The following is a 13,645-nucleotide window of genomic DNA, read 5'->3' as shown; positions in this document are numbered from 1 at the left end:
CAAAATCACATTTGCCATTGTCACTACCGGCCCATCTCCTGTATTAGTAATCCTACCAAACACTTGTTGCATTTTGTGTCGCGCTATAGTCAGTTGTTAAGCTGGGGAAAAAAGCTGTGTAATAGCAAGTAGCGGGTCAAAAAGCTCACCTTTGTTAAGAATAAAAAACACTAAATTCTTAGCCTGCTACAGTTAACAGCCCTAACTATCAGAGGTTCTGAGTGAGGTTTATTAATTTGCCTTATCAGTTTTGTAACCCGTGAAGTCATTGACACGCAGTGAAGGCTAAATGCTTATGTTTATGACATCTGACCCCTGCATTTGTCATGTAATAATAATAAAATGGCAGCAAACCAGTAGCTCTTCCAGTAGTATGGCCACTATAAAGGAAAAACTATTCTGAAGTTTTACAAGAAAAAAACGGCCAAACTGCGTTGGACGACGCTTTATGTTCTGATCCACGTCATGTGCATTTTGCACTAATAACATGAAATGAGAAAATACTCAGTACTTCACAAAAATAGGCTTTACAATGTGGTTATTTCATATAGACTATTTATTTATTTATTGAATTACCAGAAAATAAGCTGTATCGTGATATATCGATATATCGCCATATCGCCCAGCCCTAGTTGTAATAATAATTATAAAGTCGAAATATTGGGCAATTTATTTTAATACTCTTGAGTAGTGAACAGGCGAGAGCAGTCTGTCAGCTTATGGGTCAGATGAAGGATGGTGATGACCTGAAGTTTTAGTGGTCAGAGATTTAAGGATATTGTGAAAGTGAAGTTAAACCATTAACATACGAGTCCGTAACGGGACCACAGGGGGGGCTTGGTGTACTTATGTGTGACGGCTGAGCCAAAACACAAAGGTTCAAAGCTTAACGATTTTAAGCTCAGTGGACTTTATAAGTCTCTTGAAATGCAATGAAAAGCATCCATCATTCAATTTTACACTAGCTGTGCATTGAATGAACATAAAGGCTCTGCTGGTATCTTTCTTACTTTTCAAGCTGCATCCAACTAATAGAATATTTGTTCGGGTTAGTAAGACAACATACATCTGTTTTTAGTACTTAAGCAGCAGTCAGTAGTTAAGTTGTATGATAGTAGCCCATAAATAAGAAGATGACCACGCTCATTTACAACAAAACAAACTCACTGACAGTCACATACTGGTCTACCACACAAATTGAGATTTGTCTGACTGCAACAAAAAATTCCACCTCACCCAAAACAGCCTAAAGCCTCCGGCCCTCCAGATATTCAGTTGGAACCACCAGTAGGCTGGCTGTAGATGTTGAGGGGAGTAGTTGGTAGTTAGTTGTTTTCACCACTCACTTACTTCATCAGTGTTGTTCTCTGTGAGGTCTAAAGTGCAGTTTGCTGGTGATGTAATTGTGTGTGTGTGTGTGTGTGTGTGTGTGTGTGTGTGTGTGTGTGTCTCTCTCACAGGGTCAGGGTGCCATCACAGAGAAGCTGCGTAGCCTGAGTATGCACGACCTCACACAGATAACCCAGCAAGATGACGGCGCAGGGAACCAGCTCTACGAGTACAGCTCCCGCTCAGCCAACCCTGCCGTCAGGAGATCTCAGAGCACTGACGCTGGCGACAGAGCAGGTACACACACACACACACACACACACACACACACACACAAAAGTTTTTTCGTAGTGTACAAGTACATATGCACAGACTTCCTTAGCAGATGAAGTTTACTCAGTTGTCATCCTCAAAGACAACTGAAAAAAGTCCATCTGCTGAGGAAGACAGGCCGTGAAATGCAGATGAAAACTTTCCTGGAAGATGCTAGTAAGTAGACCTTGAGGGAAGATTTTTATCATCACCCAAAGCATGTTGGGAACCGTAGTAGTTGTTTATCCTAAATAGAAATAACAAGAAAACATGTGTGTGCTATATATATATTTACATTACATTTCTCAGGCTTTGTCTTACATGTATTATAGAGAACGTGTGAGTAAAGACTGTAACAGTCTGAGTGAAAATGATTTCAGCCTAACTGGTACAGGTGGACTCAGCTAGGTTTCCTTGTCCTAACTTGAGAGAGAGAGAGAGAGAGAGAGAGAGAGAGAGAGAGAGAGAGAGAGAGAGAGAGAGAGAGAGAGAGAGAGAGAGAGAGAGAGAGAGAGAGAGAGAGAGAGAGAGAGAGAGAGAGAGAGAGAGAGAGATAGAGAGAGAGAGAGAGAGAGAGAGAGAGAGGGAGAGAGAGAGAGAGAGAGAGAGAGAGAGAGAGAGAGAGAGAGAGAGAGAGAGAGAGAGAGAGAGAGAGATTCCCAGCAGACAGAGGGGATGAGGTGGGATGCTGGTGGAATGTCAAACACTCTCTCTATCTCTCTCTCAAACACACACAGCCAGTCAGTGAGGCATGGAGAGGGAGAGAGCGGGGTGGGAGTGGAGGAGAAGAAAGGGAGAACTGAGATGAATGTATAGGAGGAGAGTGGAGATGTAAGGGATGGATGGATGGAGAAGAAGTGAATTTGGAAGAAGAGGTGGATGGATGGAGGGAAGCAAGACTGGTAGACAGCATTAGCATACTGAGAGAGGAAAGACAGTATTATGTATTCAGCTCAGCTAGCCAGCCAGCAGAGATGAGGGGAGGAAGGGATTTGTTTTACCCTCCAACTGCTCTCACATGACATCACATACCCTCTGGTGGCCATATTGGAGGTCCTCATATCTTAGGCAACAATGGTTTCCTACAGATGATTGTTTTGTGAAACATGTGACTCAAAGGATACCTCTGGTGATATTCTATATATTTTTCTTTACTATCAACAAATTTCAAACTAACAATAAATGTATCCAAGAATGTGCGTATCAAAGCCTGATATATCTTCTTTCTCTGTCCGTAGAGCTCCATTATTGAGACATGTTCCTCCTTTACTATGAAACACACATACACACACACACACTCACTGTAGTTTATTTTGACTGAGCCCCACATACACTGGCTGGCTCAAATGTTGATTATTCCGCCACTGAAAATAGTCTCCAAAAAATGCACAAATGCAACAATTTCCTTCAGTTTGAATAATGTTTGTTAAAAACTACAGCGACCAGGAACATTTTTTTAAATGCACCAAGATATATGCGCACGATCAGGCGCTCAGATCTTCAGTAGGAATCAATGGGCTTGTTGCTGAAAGTCACAGAAGGACCAACACAACTCTTGGCTTTGGTTGTTTCATGGGATTGGTTCGAAAAATGTCAAATATTGGCTTTAAGCACTCTTACAGATGAATCTACTGTCCTTGTTATGTATCATCAGCATCAAGTCCACCAAACCCAAAGTAATCACACTGCTTTATTTTGTTTGACCAACATAAAATAAAATCTAAGCTATTTATTTTACAATTATATAAATTAACCTTATAATACATCATTAATTTGTAGGGCAAAAACAGAGGCTTTTGGTAAAAGAGGATATAAAACAAAATATAGGCAAATATTTAAAAGTAGTAGTAATTTAGATAATTATTATTAATAATAATAATAATAATAATAATAATAATAATAATAATAATAATAAAAACAATAATCATTGTACTGGTATATATAACTGAGTATCATCTGCGTAACAAAGGATAGAGATATAATGTTTTAAAATTTGAAATGGAAAAGGCTACAGCTACTTGATAGAGGAAGACTCCAGGCCTGCAAGTTAAAAAAAACATCATGCCACCTTACTTTGTCCAAAGATACATCAGGTGTACTTTGAGTAGTTTACAGGTGAATTTTTGGAGTGTGCATGAGTAGATGCAGTGTGTTTTGAGAAAGTTCAACAGCAGGTGAAGACAATGTAAATCTCCCTGACAAGAAAAGACTAGACTGCTTATTTCTTTTCTGGAGAAACATCCAAAACATTCCACAATCCCGGTTGGACAAGCTGCTCCAGATCTTTGCTGTTGACTGTCGACCAGAGTTTAGAATGCCAACACAAAGAAAGCAGAAGGTGAGGGACATCTGGCCTAAAATGAGGGACATCCGACGGAACCTCCGGAGGCACAGGAACTATCCTGTAAATGAAACGTCGGCGATATAGACTATGTGAGCTGCAGAGTCCTTCCTCGGTATAGTGGGAGCCAAGCAGGCTGCGGACATTGAACCGCCTGGTTTCTAGACAAGGGTAGTTTCAACTGCAGAGTTGAACACTGTACACAAGTAGCAGGACTACTACTCAATATCGACCTCAAAACTACAGCTCTGGATTGTTTTTGTTGTATAGCAACCAACACATCCAGAATTCAGATGGTATTTTTGATCTTGTGTTGGAATGTGAAATCTAATGTGAAGCTGGCCTCTGTCTCATCCCACCCTGTTTCCTCTGGGAGGGGAAAGGTTGCTTCCAACTCTAGAGAGTGGGAGGTTTTTCTCTTATAGACTCCAGATGTGACAACACCAGCAGCAGCAGCTAGAACCAGAACCAATGGAAAACATCGCTGTTCAAATACAGCTTTAGAAAACCCTGATAGACACTAATACTGCCTGGGCATGGTTTCAGGCAGTGCTTGGATGTCAGAACATGACCAGGTGGTAATACTTTAAGTAACAGTATTTAACATAAAACAGTGTTTTGGGTGTTTCCAGAGATGTCAGTTCTCCAGAATTTGGCTTAAAGGATAATTTCCTATGATTTTGTGTGTAAGTGACTGATTGGAACAACAATCTTTGAAATTGGTCCAATATTATGCGTGAACGCTGTAACCGGCAGCCGCAGACTGGGCTGCAATGTAACCCTATGGGGCAAATGAGCATTGTCAATTTTGTCCACTAAAAGCACTGTTTTTGCCACTGACAGGCTCAGATTATGATTCTAAGTGTCTGACAACATTATGGAAAGGATCCCTACAGAGATGGGCCTTATATAAGTAACATTTACCTTTCTGTTTAACCAGAAACAGCTCTGATGTCACTAGCGCTAAACCCACCAGACTCCATTTAAAAAAAAACAAAACAATAGTTTTAGCGTGTATAGAGCCAACATATTTTACATGTAAATCGGTAAACTATGTGTTTATTTCAACCAAAACTAGAGTTGTGATGATTGGAAAAGTGGAAAGACGACCCAAAATGGCTTTTCATAGTTTTATTTTGTTTCTGTTGACTTTGAATGAAGTGTTTTTTACGATGCTAAAATTACTATTTATTTTCATAGAGTCTGGTGGGTTTAGCGAACGCAAATTCCGCTATTTTTCCCCCCAGATGTTTTTATGTTTAAAAAAAAAAAAGGATCTTACTCTCTAACAGGAAGGTCGACCTCCCTAGAAATCCTTTCCATAATGTCAGACACTTAGAATATTAATCTGAGCCGGTCGGCGGCAAATCAAGCACTTTTGTGAACGTAAATTCAAGCTGCACAATTGCCCTGTTAATTTACGTTCTAGCTCGTTTCGCTGACTGACAGCAGCGGTCTTGCTCAATACCGGATCAGTGTCAAAGATTGTTGTTCCCATCAGACCGTCACTATGGAAAAATAGGGTCCAGGTTGGAAAAAAAGACGAACTTACCCTTTATTATATTTGATAATAAACATTTGGTGAACATTTGCATTAGGGTTAGTAGTAGGTTTGCTTTTTTGTTTTGAGGGCAGCGAAGCATGAAAATGTGGCATAATGTTGATATCGTTCAATTTATTATAAATTATACAATGTATATTGAAATTAGGGCCATGCCATGCTAAGTAATGAGCTGAGTCCGAAACAGAACAGAAAAAAAAACATGGGAGCTCTTGTGTGATGAATCTGAATTACAAATATAATTCGTAGCTGCTCTCAAAAGCCTTTTTTAAAATACGGAACAAACTTGAACCAGCACTTTGTAGTCTGCAAAGGTTGTTTTGATACGAGCCACATTATGGATGTTTTGGCCACACTGGTAGATGTATCATGCTGCTAAAGTGTATTTTCCTGCTGGAGTGTAAAACAGACGGCTAGTGTATGTCCTTTCTAGCTGTTGTGTTTCTATGAGGAGAGACAAAGAGAGCCGAGCAGCTAGGCAGCAGTGTGTTGGCTGAGTGTCTGCTGACCTCTGCTGGACCAGCTGCTCTCTACATGGCCACCTCAATACAAGATCAGCACAGGCCTGTCATCAGACTGTGTGATCATCGTCAGGGTGCATTCACTGTAACACTAGTGAAATGGAAATACAGCAAATATATTTTCATTGTCACTTTTTTATGTCTCTATTACAAGTGCAGAGTGTCCACTACTACTATAGTAGTTTTTTCTTTCATTCGGTCTTTAAAATAATAATTTCCTGCAATTTCCTGTCTTTTTCCTGTCTCTGTGCTAATGATAATGATAAAGTTCTAATGGCCATGGTGTTTGCTAAGGCTGGGTATTGTTCAAAAATTTCTGGTAACAGTACCCAGACAGATACCGTGACTTTGATTCCGGTTCCTAAACGATACTTATGTATGCTCATACTACGTGAGCCCCGTCTCACATAAGATGTTGGTAGAAACATGCTGCGAAGACCTTCCTCCACAGCACTGTGGAGGAGGGTCTGGCTAGTCCACACAGCATTCCGGGATGGGAGAAAAATGTGCTCTGGTTTATTGGAATTTTTCTAAACCAATCACAATCGTCTTGGGCGGTGCAACAGTACCTCTGCAAAATAGTCTCAGGAAGGAACTTGTTTTGGTGGAACGTGCTTGTTTAAAAGTAGTTTTTTCGTGCAACAGAAAACTCAGATTGGACAGATAGTCTAGCTAGCTGTCTGGATTTACCCTGCAGAGATCTGAGGAGCAGTTAACCATAGTCCTCACAAATCCACCAGAGGTTAGAACGCCAACACAAAGAAACCGGGAGGTAACGGACATCCAGCCGAAAAGAGAATTTCCGGCGGCACCTGAGCAATCCCTGAAGTGGAACGTCATGGATGTAGTACTGCAGTCCTAACCTCAGCTGTGAAACAGGACAGGCTCAGTTATGCACCCAAACATGGTGTCTGAAATATTTGTGTTGTCAGGACACAAATCTCAGTCTGTTTCAGTGATTCCTGATACGTGTATGTGTGTGTCTTTGTTTTGCAGACTACTACTATGACCAGGAGGAGAGGACTGATGAAGAGGCGGAGCCAACCTTCTCTGAAGATGAGGCAGTAACTCAGAAAGGACTGAGGCGATCGCAGAGTGTCAAGATCTCACGATCCAGAGTCCGTAAAGATGTAAGTCTTCTGTCCCATATTGTTGGAGGCTGTGTATTCAGATAGCAAAAAAATCATCCTATTATATAGTCCATCAAAAGAAAATAACCAGACCAGGGCTGTAGTCAAGTCCACCTTTGTCGAGTCCAAGACAAGTCTAAGACCAGGACTCGTTGAGTCCAAGTCAAGACCCAGTCCAAATAAGAGACAGTCCTGGCCGAGACAGAAAAAAAAGAATCCTTAAAAGGATTGATGCCTGATGATTGAGGTATAGGGTAGGGCTGAACGATTAATTGCATTTGCGATAATATCGCGATATGTTAAAACGCGATTTCCTAATCGCAAAGGCTGCGATTTGATCACATGACTCGCGAGAGCAAATCAGTGTGCACTCCGCAGAGAAAGCATCAACTAGCACGCTAACGCTACGCCGTACCTTGAGCTGATTTCTGTCATTCAAACAACTCTGAGTTGTAGTTTAAAACTTTTACAGCCATTTTAATAAAATGAAGGGTTTTATTCGGGCTTGAGTCTATACATGCAGCTAATGGATACAGACACACAGAACTCAAGGCTCGGTTGGCAACAATTAGCTCTGATTAGCGGTTAGCTCCGGTTAGCAGTTAGCTGCCACTGAGAGGGGTAACAACCAGACTCTGATAAATGACGTTCGGGGAGCTTTCACAGCAGCGTGGCCGCGGGGTTTCAACAGTTTTATTAGTACAGTTAATCCCACGTCAAGAACACCAGCAGCTAGCTAACGCAACGATAGCCTCTCTGAACAAGTGCACACAGCAGCACGCAACTTCACGAGGGGGAGGGGCTGGAGGCAGCTCCTCTCTGTGCACTGTAAAAAATACACTGTTTTGTGTGTGTGTGTGTGTGTGTGTGGGTATATATATATATATATATATATATATATATATATATATATATATATATACTATATACTATATATATATATATATATATATATATATATATATATATATATATATATATATATATACTATATTTTTACTTATTCAACTGTCCAGTGTGTAATTGTGTGTTCATACTATAAAATGATTTATTGTTTGTCTTTGTTGAATAATACAGAAGACAAAGAGCTTAAAAAAATAATCGAATATTGAATCGCAATTGCAATATTTGGGAAAAAAATCGCAATTAGATTATTTTCAAAAATCGTTCAGCCCTAGTATAGGGGACAGCCAGGTGTGTACCAGGCGACCAATGTCAATGCCCGTCTAGATGGATTTTGAATTAAATTAATACCTGTTTTCTGAACAAGCACGCTTCATCAATGGTTTTGTTTTAAAGGAGGTAGTTACTTAGAATAAAAAGCATATAGTGCTGGACTCGGTCGAGACCAACTAGAATATTTGGCGAGTCCAATGGCCGAGTCCATGACAAGTCTAAGTCCAAATACCAACGAGTCCAAGACAAATCCGAGACAACAGAAAAACGTCTTGAGTCCTAGTCTGGAGTCAAGTACTACAGCCCTGAATCAGACATATGAATAATAATAAAAAAGAATAGAAAACGGCGCTACAAGACAAAGAGAGGAGGTACTCAAGAGTTAGTACATACAGTATATGTCGATCCAGATCGATATATATTGATTAAATCCTCAATGATCCAATATTATAGATACATATTTTCATTTTTAAGATGCCCACTTTATATTTATTCTTTTTATTAAAAGGAGTAGTTTGTTTTTAATTTAAATGTCTGGAAGAGCTTAGTAATGAAATTTGCAAATCATATTTTAGTTGCCTTTTGTAAATATGTACAACTGATTGTGTTAAATGGGCTTATGTATGGTCTCGTGTCAGTCGTAGGCCCCTGAATTAAATCAAATCAAAATCGTATCATGGCAGACTTTGTGATATCAGTAAATACTGAATCGTTATCCTAAGAATCCATATAATGTTGTATTGTGATAAAACGTGATATGATATGATTACACCCCTAGTTTATATTCATTTTAAAATCAATCTGTATCACAACAAACGGCGCAGAAACTCAGTGGTATATAAATACATTCATAACTGTATTATTTTCATCATTTTGTCACCAGGCGCGTTATGGATCCCTGAAGATTAAAGGCAAGAAGAGACCAGCGCTGAGCTCTGTTAACTATGCAACATGAAAAGAATGCTGCAGAAAAACACACACACACACACACACACACACACACACACACACACACACACACACACACACACACACACACACACACACACACACACCCACCCACACACACACACACACACACACAGAGCAGAGCAGAGCAATCTGCTGATCGGTGGATGGGATTCCAGCTTTTTAGAGCCTGAACTCTTATGTCTCTTTGATGATGAGCTTTCTTCTGGCATATTTATTACTTAATTCATCCCGAACCAGTGACTCTTTGAGAACCTACACTCTGAGAACTTTGATGTTTTTCTTTGGGTTGATTTTTGCATGAACTTGTGTGTGTTTCATCTATTGTTTGTTAGAATTGTAGTTTAGGTGTAGGTGTTATGTGTAGTCTTTTAGATTTTACATCTGCTGGCTTCAGTCTCTTAGTTGAATTTAGCCTCTTTCTAATAAGGCATCCTTTTAAAAAAAAAAAGTTCATAAACTGAAATGAATGGCTTAACTAATAGTTAAATCATTCACTAATGCTTTATATCATGGTTCTAAGCAATTAATAAGAACAAGTTTGGGTTACTGGGGTGTGAATCCTCCAACACTTGCTTTGTCTTTTAGGCTCTTTAATCTGTCTGGGAGACTCTCCCAATATCTGCACCAAAACAGGTTTTATTGTTTAACAGCTGTTGAGTATTAGTAAGTGAGACCTTATTAAAGCGGCATTCATTTACATTTCAGCCACTTGGTGCAGCACAACAAGCTATGAACACAAAATGATCCCTCTTTTATAAAGTTGTTGTGGCGAACATGTTGGAAAACACTTATACATATATACTTATACACACAGAATATTGGTCCAATATTCACCCTCCTTTTAGCTCACATTACATATCATCTGCTAATGCAAACAATTATGCAGCATTCTTCCTCTTGCAAACAAATTTAATTTACAATCAATAAAGTACATCTTTGATCAGTTCAATACACTCTGGGGTTTTGCTGCTACAGCATTACTTCGTCTAACAGTGATTAATGTTGGCTAATGTTAGCAAAATGCAGGGCTATGTGTTTGCACCAACTCTGCATTTCCCCTCAGCTCTACAGAGGGCTTTTTGCGGCGTTTAGCTCATTGTTTTGGCCCACAACTTTACTGTGTTGGTTCCCTCTCACTGCTCTCGTAGTGCAGGCATCTGTTTTCAGTGGGACAAGCTTTAAACCCCACTGTACACTACCTTCTCTGCACCAAGCAGCAGACAGTTAGCAACTAGCTGGTGAGGAAAGTGAATATTGGACTTTATCAGCTTTAAAATACTTACTACATTGTTTTTAAATGCAACCATGATACAGAGATAGAGATTTTTTTTAACAACCTAGCAATTCCAAAGTTTTTTAGATTAATGGCTCATAAGTGACCTATTAAACTATTGTATTCAGTATTCAGTACGCTATTAGTTTCAGCTTAAAAACCCTTTTATAAAGAGTATTGTATTAAAACGTTGCTTCGCTGCCTTTCAGGTATTTTATCTGACACTAGTGTTGGAGTCCATTAACTTCCGGGAGGCTCAGTATACTAATGGAGACTAGTTCTTACCCTGAGGGACATGTTCTGTAGGTTCAAACACATGCAACATTCCCTGTCACAGTGGTGACAGTATGAGAGCTCTGATTCGCAGCAGGATACCAGCAACTCTGACATAAACGTTTGGACTTTAGTAGAGTAGAGTTGAATGAATCCGAGGAGAAACACACTTGAACACCAGCAGATGAACACTATCCGTTATTCCTGTCAGAGGAGGGAGACTGAACACCAATGAAGAGAAGGAAAGGGAAGAGAAAACCAAAGGAAACAAAGTGATTCTTCCAGGTTTCTCTGTGCAAATGTCAGCCTTTATAAAGGCCCAGAACTCCCACTGACTGTTAATGATGATTTCTTATTTTCCTGCTTTTTACTCATGTATTTTTATATGGCTGTGTGTCCTGATCACACCCCTGGTTGTACATTTCTCGCTGTATTTCTTAGTATCAGTGAAGATTAGCTTTTTAAATGTTTTTTTTTTGTGTGTGTGTGTGTGTGTGTTACCTTTAGATCAAAAGGAGTCTTTTGTATGTTGTTAACCACCTGTTTTTGCACATAGACCTAAACCCAAACCTTTTTATCAATGCTGTTGTTGCTTGTCATCTCATTTTACAATGTACTTTCGCTGTGGGAGGATGCAGCGCACAAATGAGCTTAGCCATTCTTGATGATGAATGCTAATACTAACGACCTCTCATGACATCCTAAAGTTTGGCTTGTTTTTGTGCTCTGGTAGTGCAGTTAGAGCGACGCTGCTGTAGCTGAAGTTCCTTCTACAGTTGCTGTTTAGATTAGAGATAGAACAGTCTGTTTCTGTGTCTGTGTTCTTGTGATTCAGGGGTACGTCTGGCTGAAGCAAAATTACTTCAACTATTAAACTGGCCTAGTGGTATTCCTAGAAACGATGAAATACTAGTCCCACATTGCCAGAGCTATGTCCACAGCACTGTGGAGTAAGGTCTGGCTACACCACATACATTCTAGGATAGGAGAAGAAAAAAAGCATTCTTACCAGTGTATCTCCGTGTGTACTTCATCCACAGCAGTCCTTCAGTCGGTCCCAAAATGTCCCAGTTAGAGAGGAACTACCCTAAACATATTCTTTGTAAATCTTTACAATCATTCCCCGAAAGAACCAAGCAGGCCTGACTTGTTGCACGACCCAAATTTCCTTCAGAACTTGCCATTTTCAGCGTTTAGTTTACTCACTCGAAGTTTGTTGTTGTTTCTTGTAGCGAAGGGATTTTGAGAACGGCAACACGTACAGTAGAACCCTGGAAATGTTCTTCCGTTGATACTGACTAGGTTTAGTGAGGCATGAGTTTCGCCATTTGCCCTTTACTGTGCATAATTTATGACCATACACACACTGCACATGGGTGAACATGCGTGCCTAAGCACGTACCCAGTGTAGTATAAACAGAAGAAGTTGTCCACCCTACTGTCCACGGCTGTTTTGTATACCGTTCTACCGTTTTCGATGCAGGTGGGGCTACTACCCCTGAGCTGGGGCGTAAGTACGCAACCATTCAAGCCATGCTGGCATGGTAGGAATGGTTTTCCACAGAGCATAAATAGAACAGCATGCATGTCTGCCTCCATTTTTCAGTATATTCTACCCTTTAGACATACTACCATCAAAACATCAACTGAGGGAATATGTTTTGGAAGAATTCCACGCACTTGAAGATTCTATGACAAGGAGCACTGAAGCTGTTCTTGATGCTTGTGGTGGAACAACTTCATACAAAAGGCCTAATTTAGCTAGAATCTGCACGGCTTTCTTACATCCTATTATCCGTATATGCAGACACTCAATATATTAAGAGAGCTGTGTGCGTGTATGATTTGTAGTATATCAATAACGAGCCAAACTTTCTCATGTCATGATGTCCATTTAATGCTCATAACTAAATAGTGATACCAAAGCTTCATGTACTCACCCGGAGCTGTGTGGCTGGGGGGTTTTGATCTGTGTGGGGAAAATGTCTGCTGTGTGGATTGCAAATGCAATTCAATAAAGAATGGTCAACAAGTAAAGTGTGTCTGTGGCCTGTTGCATTTTTATTCTCCATGCCTTCAGAAGTGTGTAACAGCAGCAAGTTTGGGTGTTTGTGTTGGTGTGGACTTTCCATCTCCATACAGACTATAGGAGCACACGATGGGTTCTGCCTTACACACTGTTAAACTTACTAATATTTTTGTTATGTTTCACTGATGACATTTTTATCTTTTCATATTTATTTCATAATGTCTTCACTAATTAAGAATGATCACTTGAGGGTGCCCAGATAGCTCAGTTGGTAGAGCAGGCGCCCATATGTAGGTTCACTCCTCGACACAAAGGGCGCAGGTTTGACTCCAACCTGCGACCCTTTGCTGCGCATCATTCCCCCTCTCTCTCCCCTTTCATATCTTCAGCTATCCTGTCAAATAAAGGCCTAAAATTGCCCAAAAAATTATCTTTATAAAAAAAGAATGATCACTTGAATATATGGTGTTCATATCAATAAAAAATACATAATTATATGAATATATTTTGTAAAATATATAAATGAACCAACTTTTTTTTTTAAATAAGATTATTATAAACTTATTATTCATTTCATTATTATGAAAAGTTATTTAATGATTTATTTGTATTGCTTTTCCTTTACAGAAAAATCTCACAGACGAAACCAAGCAAGCTACAGAGTAACAGCAATAAAAACAGAAAACACAAATTACAGTAACAAAACCAAAAACATGAAAGATCTGGAT

General features: G+C 39.7%; 1 protein-coding gene and 1 long non-coding RNA gene across 2 annotated transcripts in view; one reads left to right on the top strand and one right to left on the bottom strand.

Moving 5' to 3' along the window:
* Positions 1–11,876, top strand: part of reep3b (receptor accessory protein 3b) — a 50,267-nt gene extending 38,391 nt beyond the window's left edge. The window contains exons 6-9 of the mRNA XM_035997330.1: positions 1,461–1,626; positions 7,061–7,194; positions 9,254–9,367; positions 9,461–11,876. Coding sequence (XP_035853223.1) covers positions 1,461–1,626; positions 7,061–7,194; positions 9,254–9,325 — 372 coding nt within the window. The 3' untranslated portion in view covers positions 9,326–9,367; positions 9,461–11,876. The remainder of the gene's footprint in view (positions 1–1,460; positions 1,627–7,060; positions 7,195–9,253; positions 9,368–9,460) is intronic.
* On the bottom strand, positions 3,953–12,331 carry LOC118494231. The gene is made up of 2 exons (XR_004896322.1): positions 12,159–12,331; positions 3,953–3,990 (listed from the first exon to the last, which is right to left on the bottom strand). It is a non-coding gene; the product is annotated as an uncharacterized LOC118494231 (long non-coding RNA).
* Positions 12,332–13,645: the final 1,314 nt, after the last annotated feature.

This window comes from Sander lucioperca, chromosome 22 (assembly GCF_008315115.2).
Source record: "Sander lucioperca isolate FBNREF2018 chromosome 22, SLUC_FBN_1.2, whole genome shotgun sequence".
Classification (NCBI taxonomy): Eukaryota; Metazoa; Chordata; class Actinopteri; order Perciformes; family Percidae; genus Sander; species Sander lucioperca.
The sequence above is the reverse complement of the archived record's forward strand: the minus strand, read 5'-3'. Positions and strand labels throughout refer to the sequence as shown.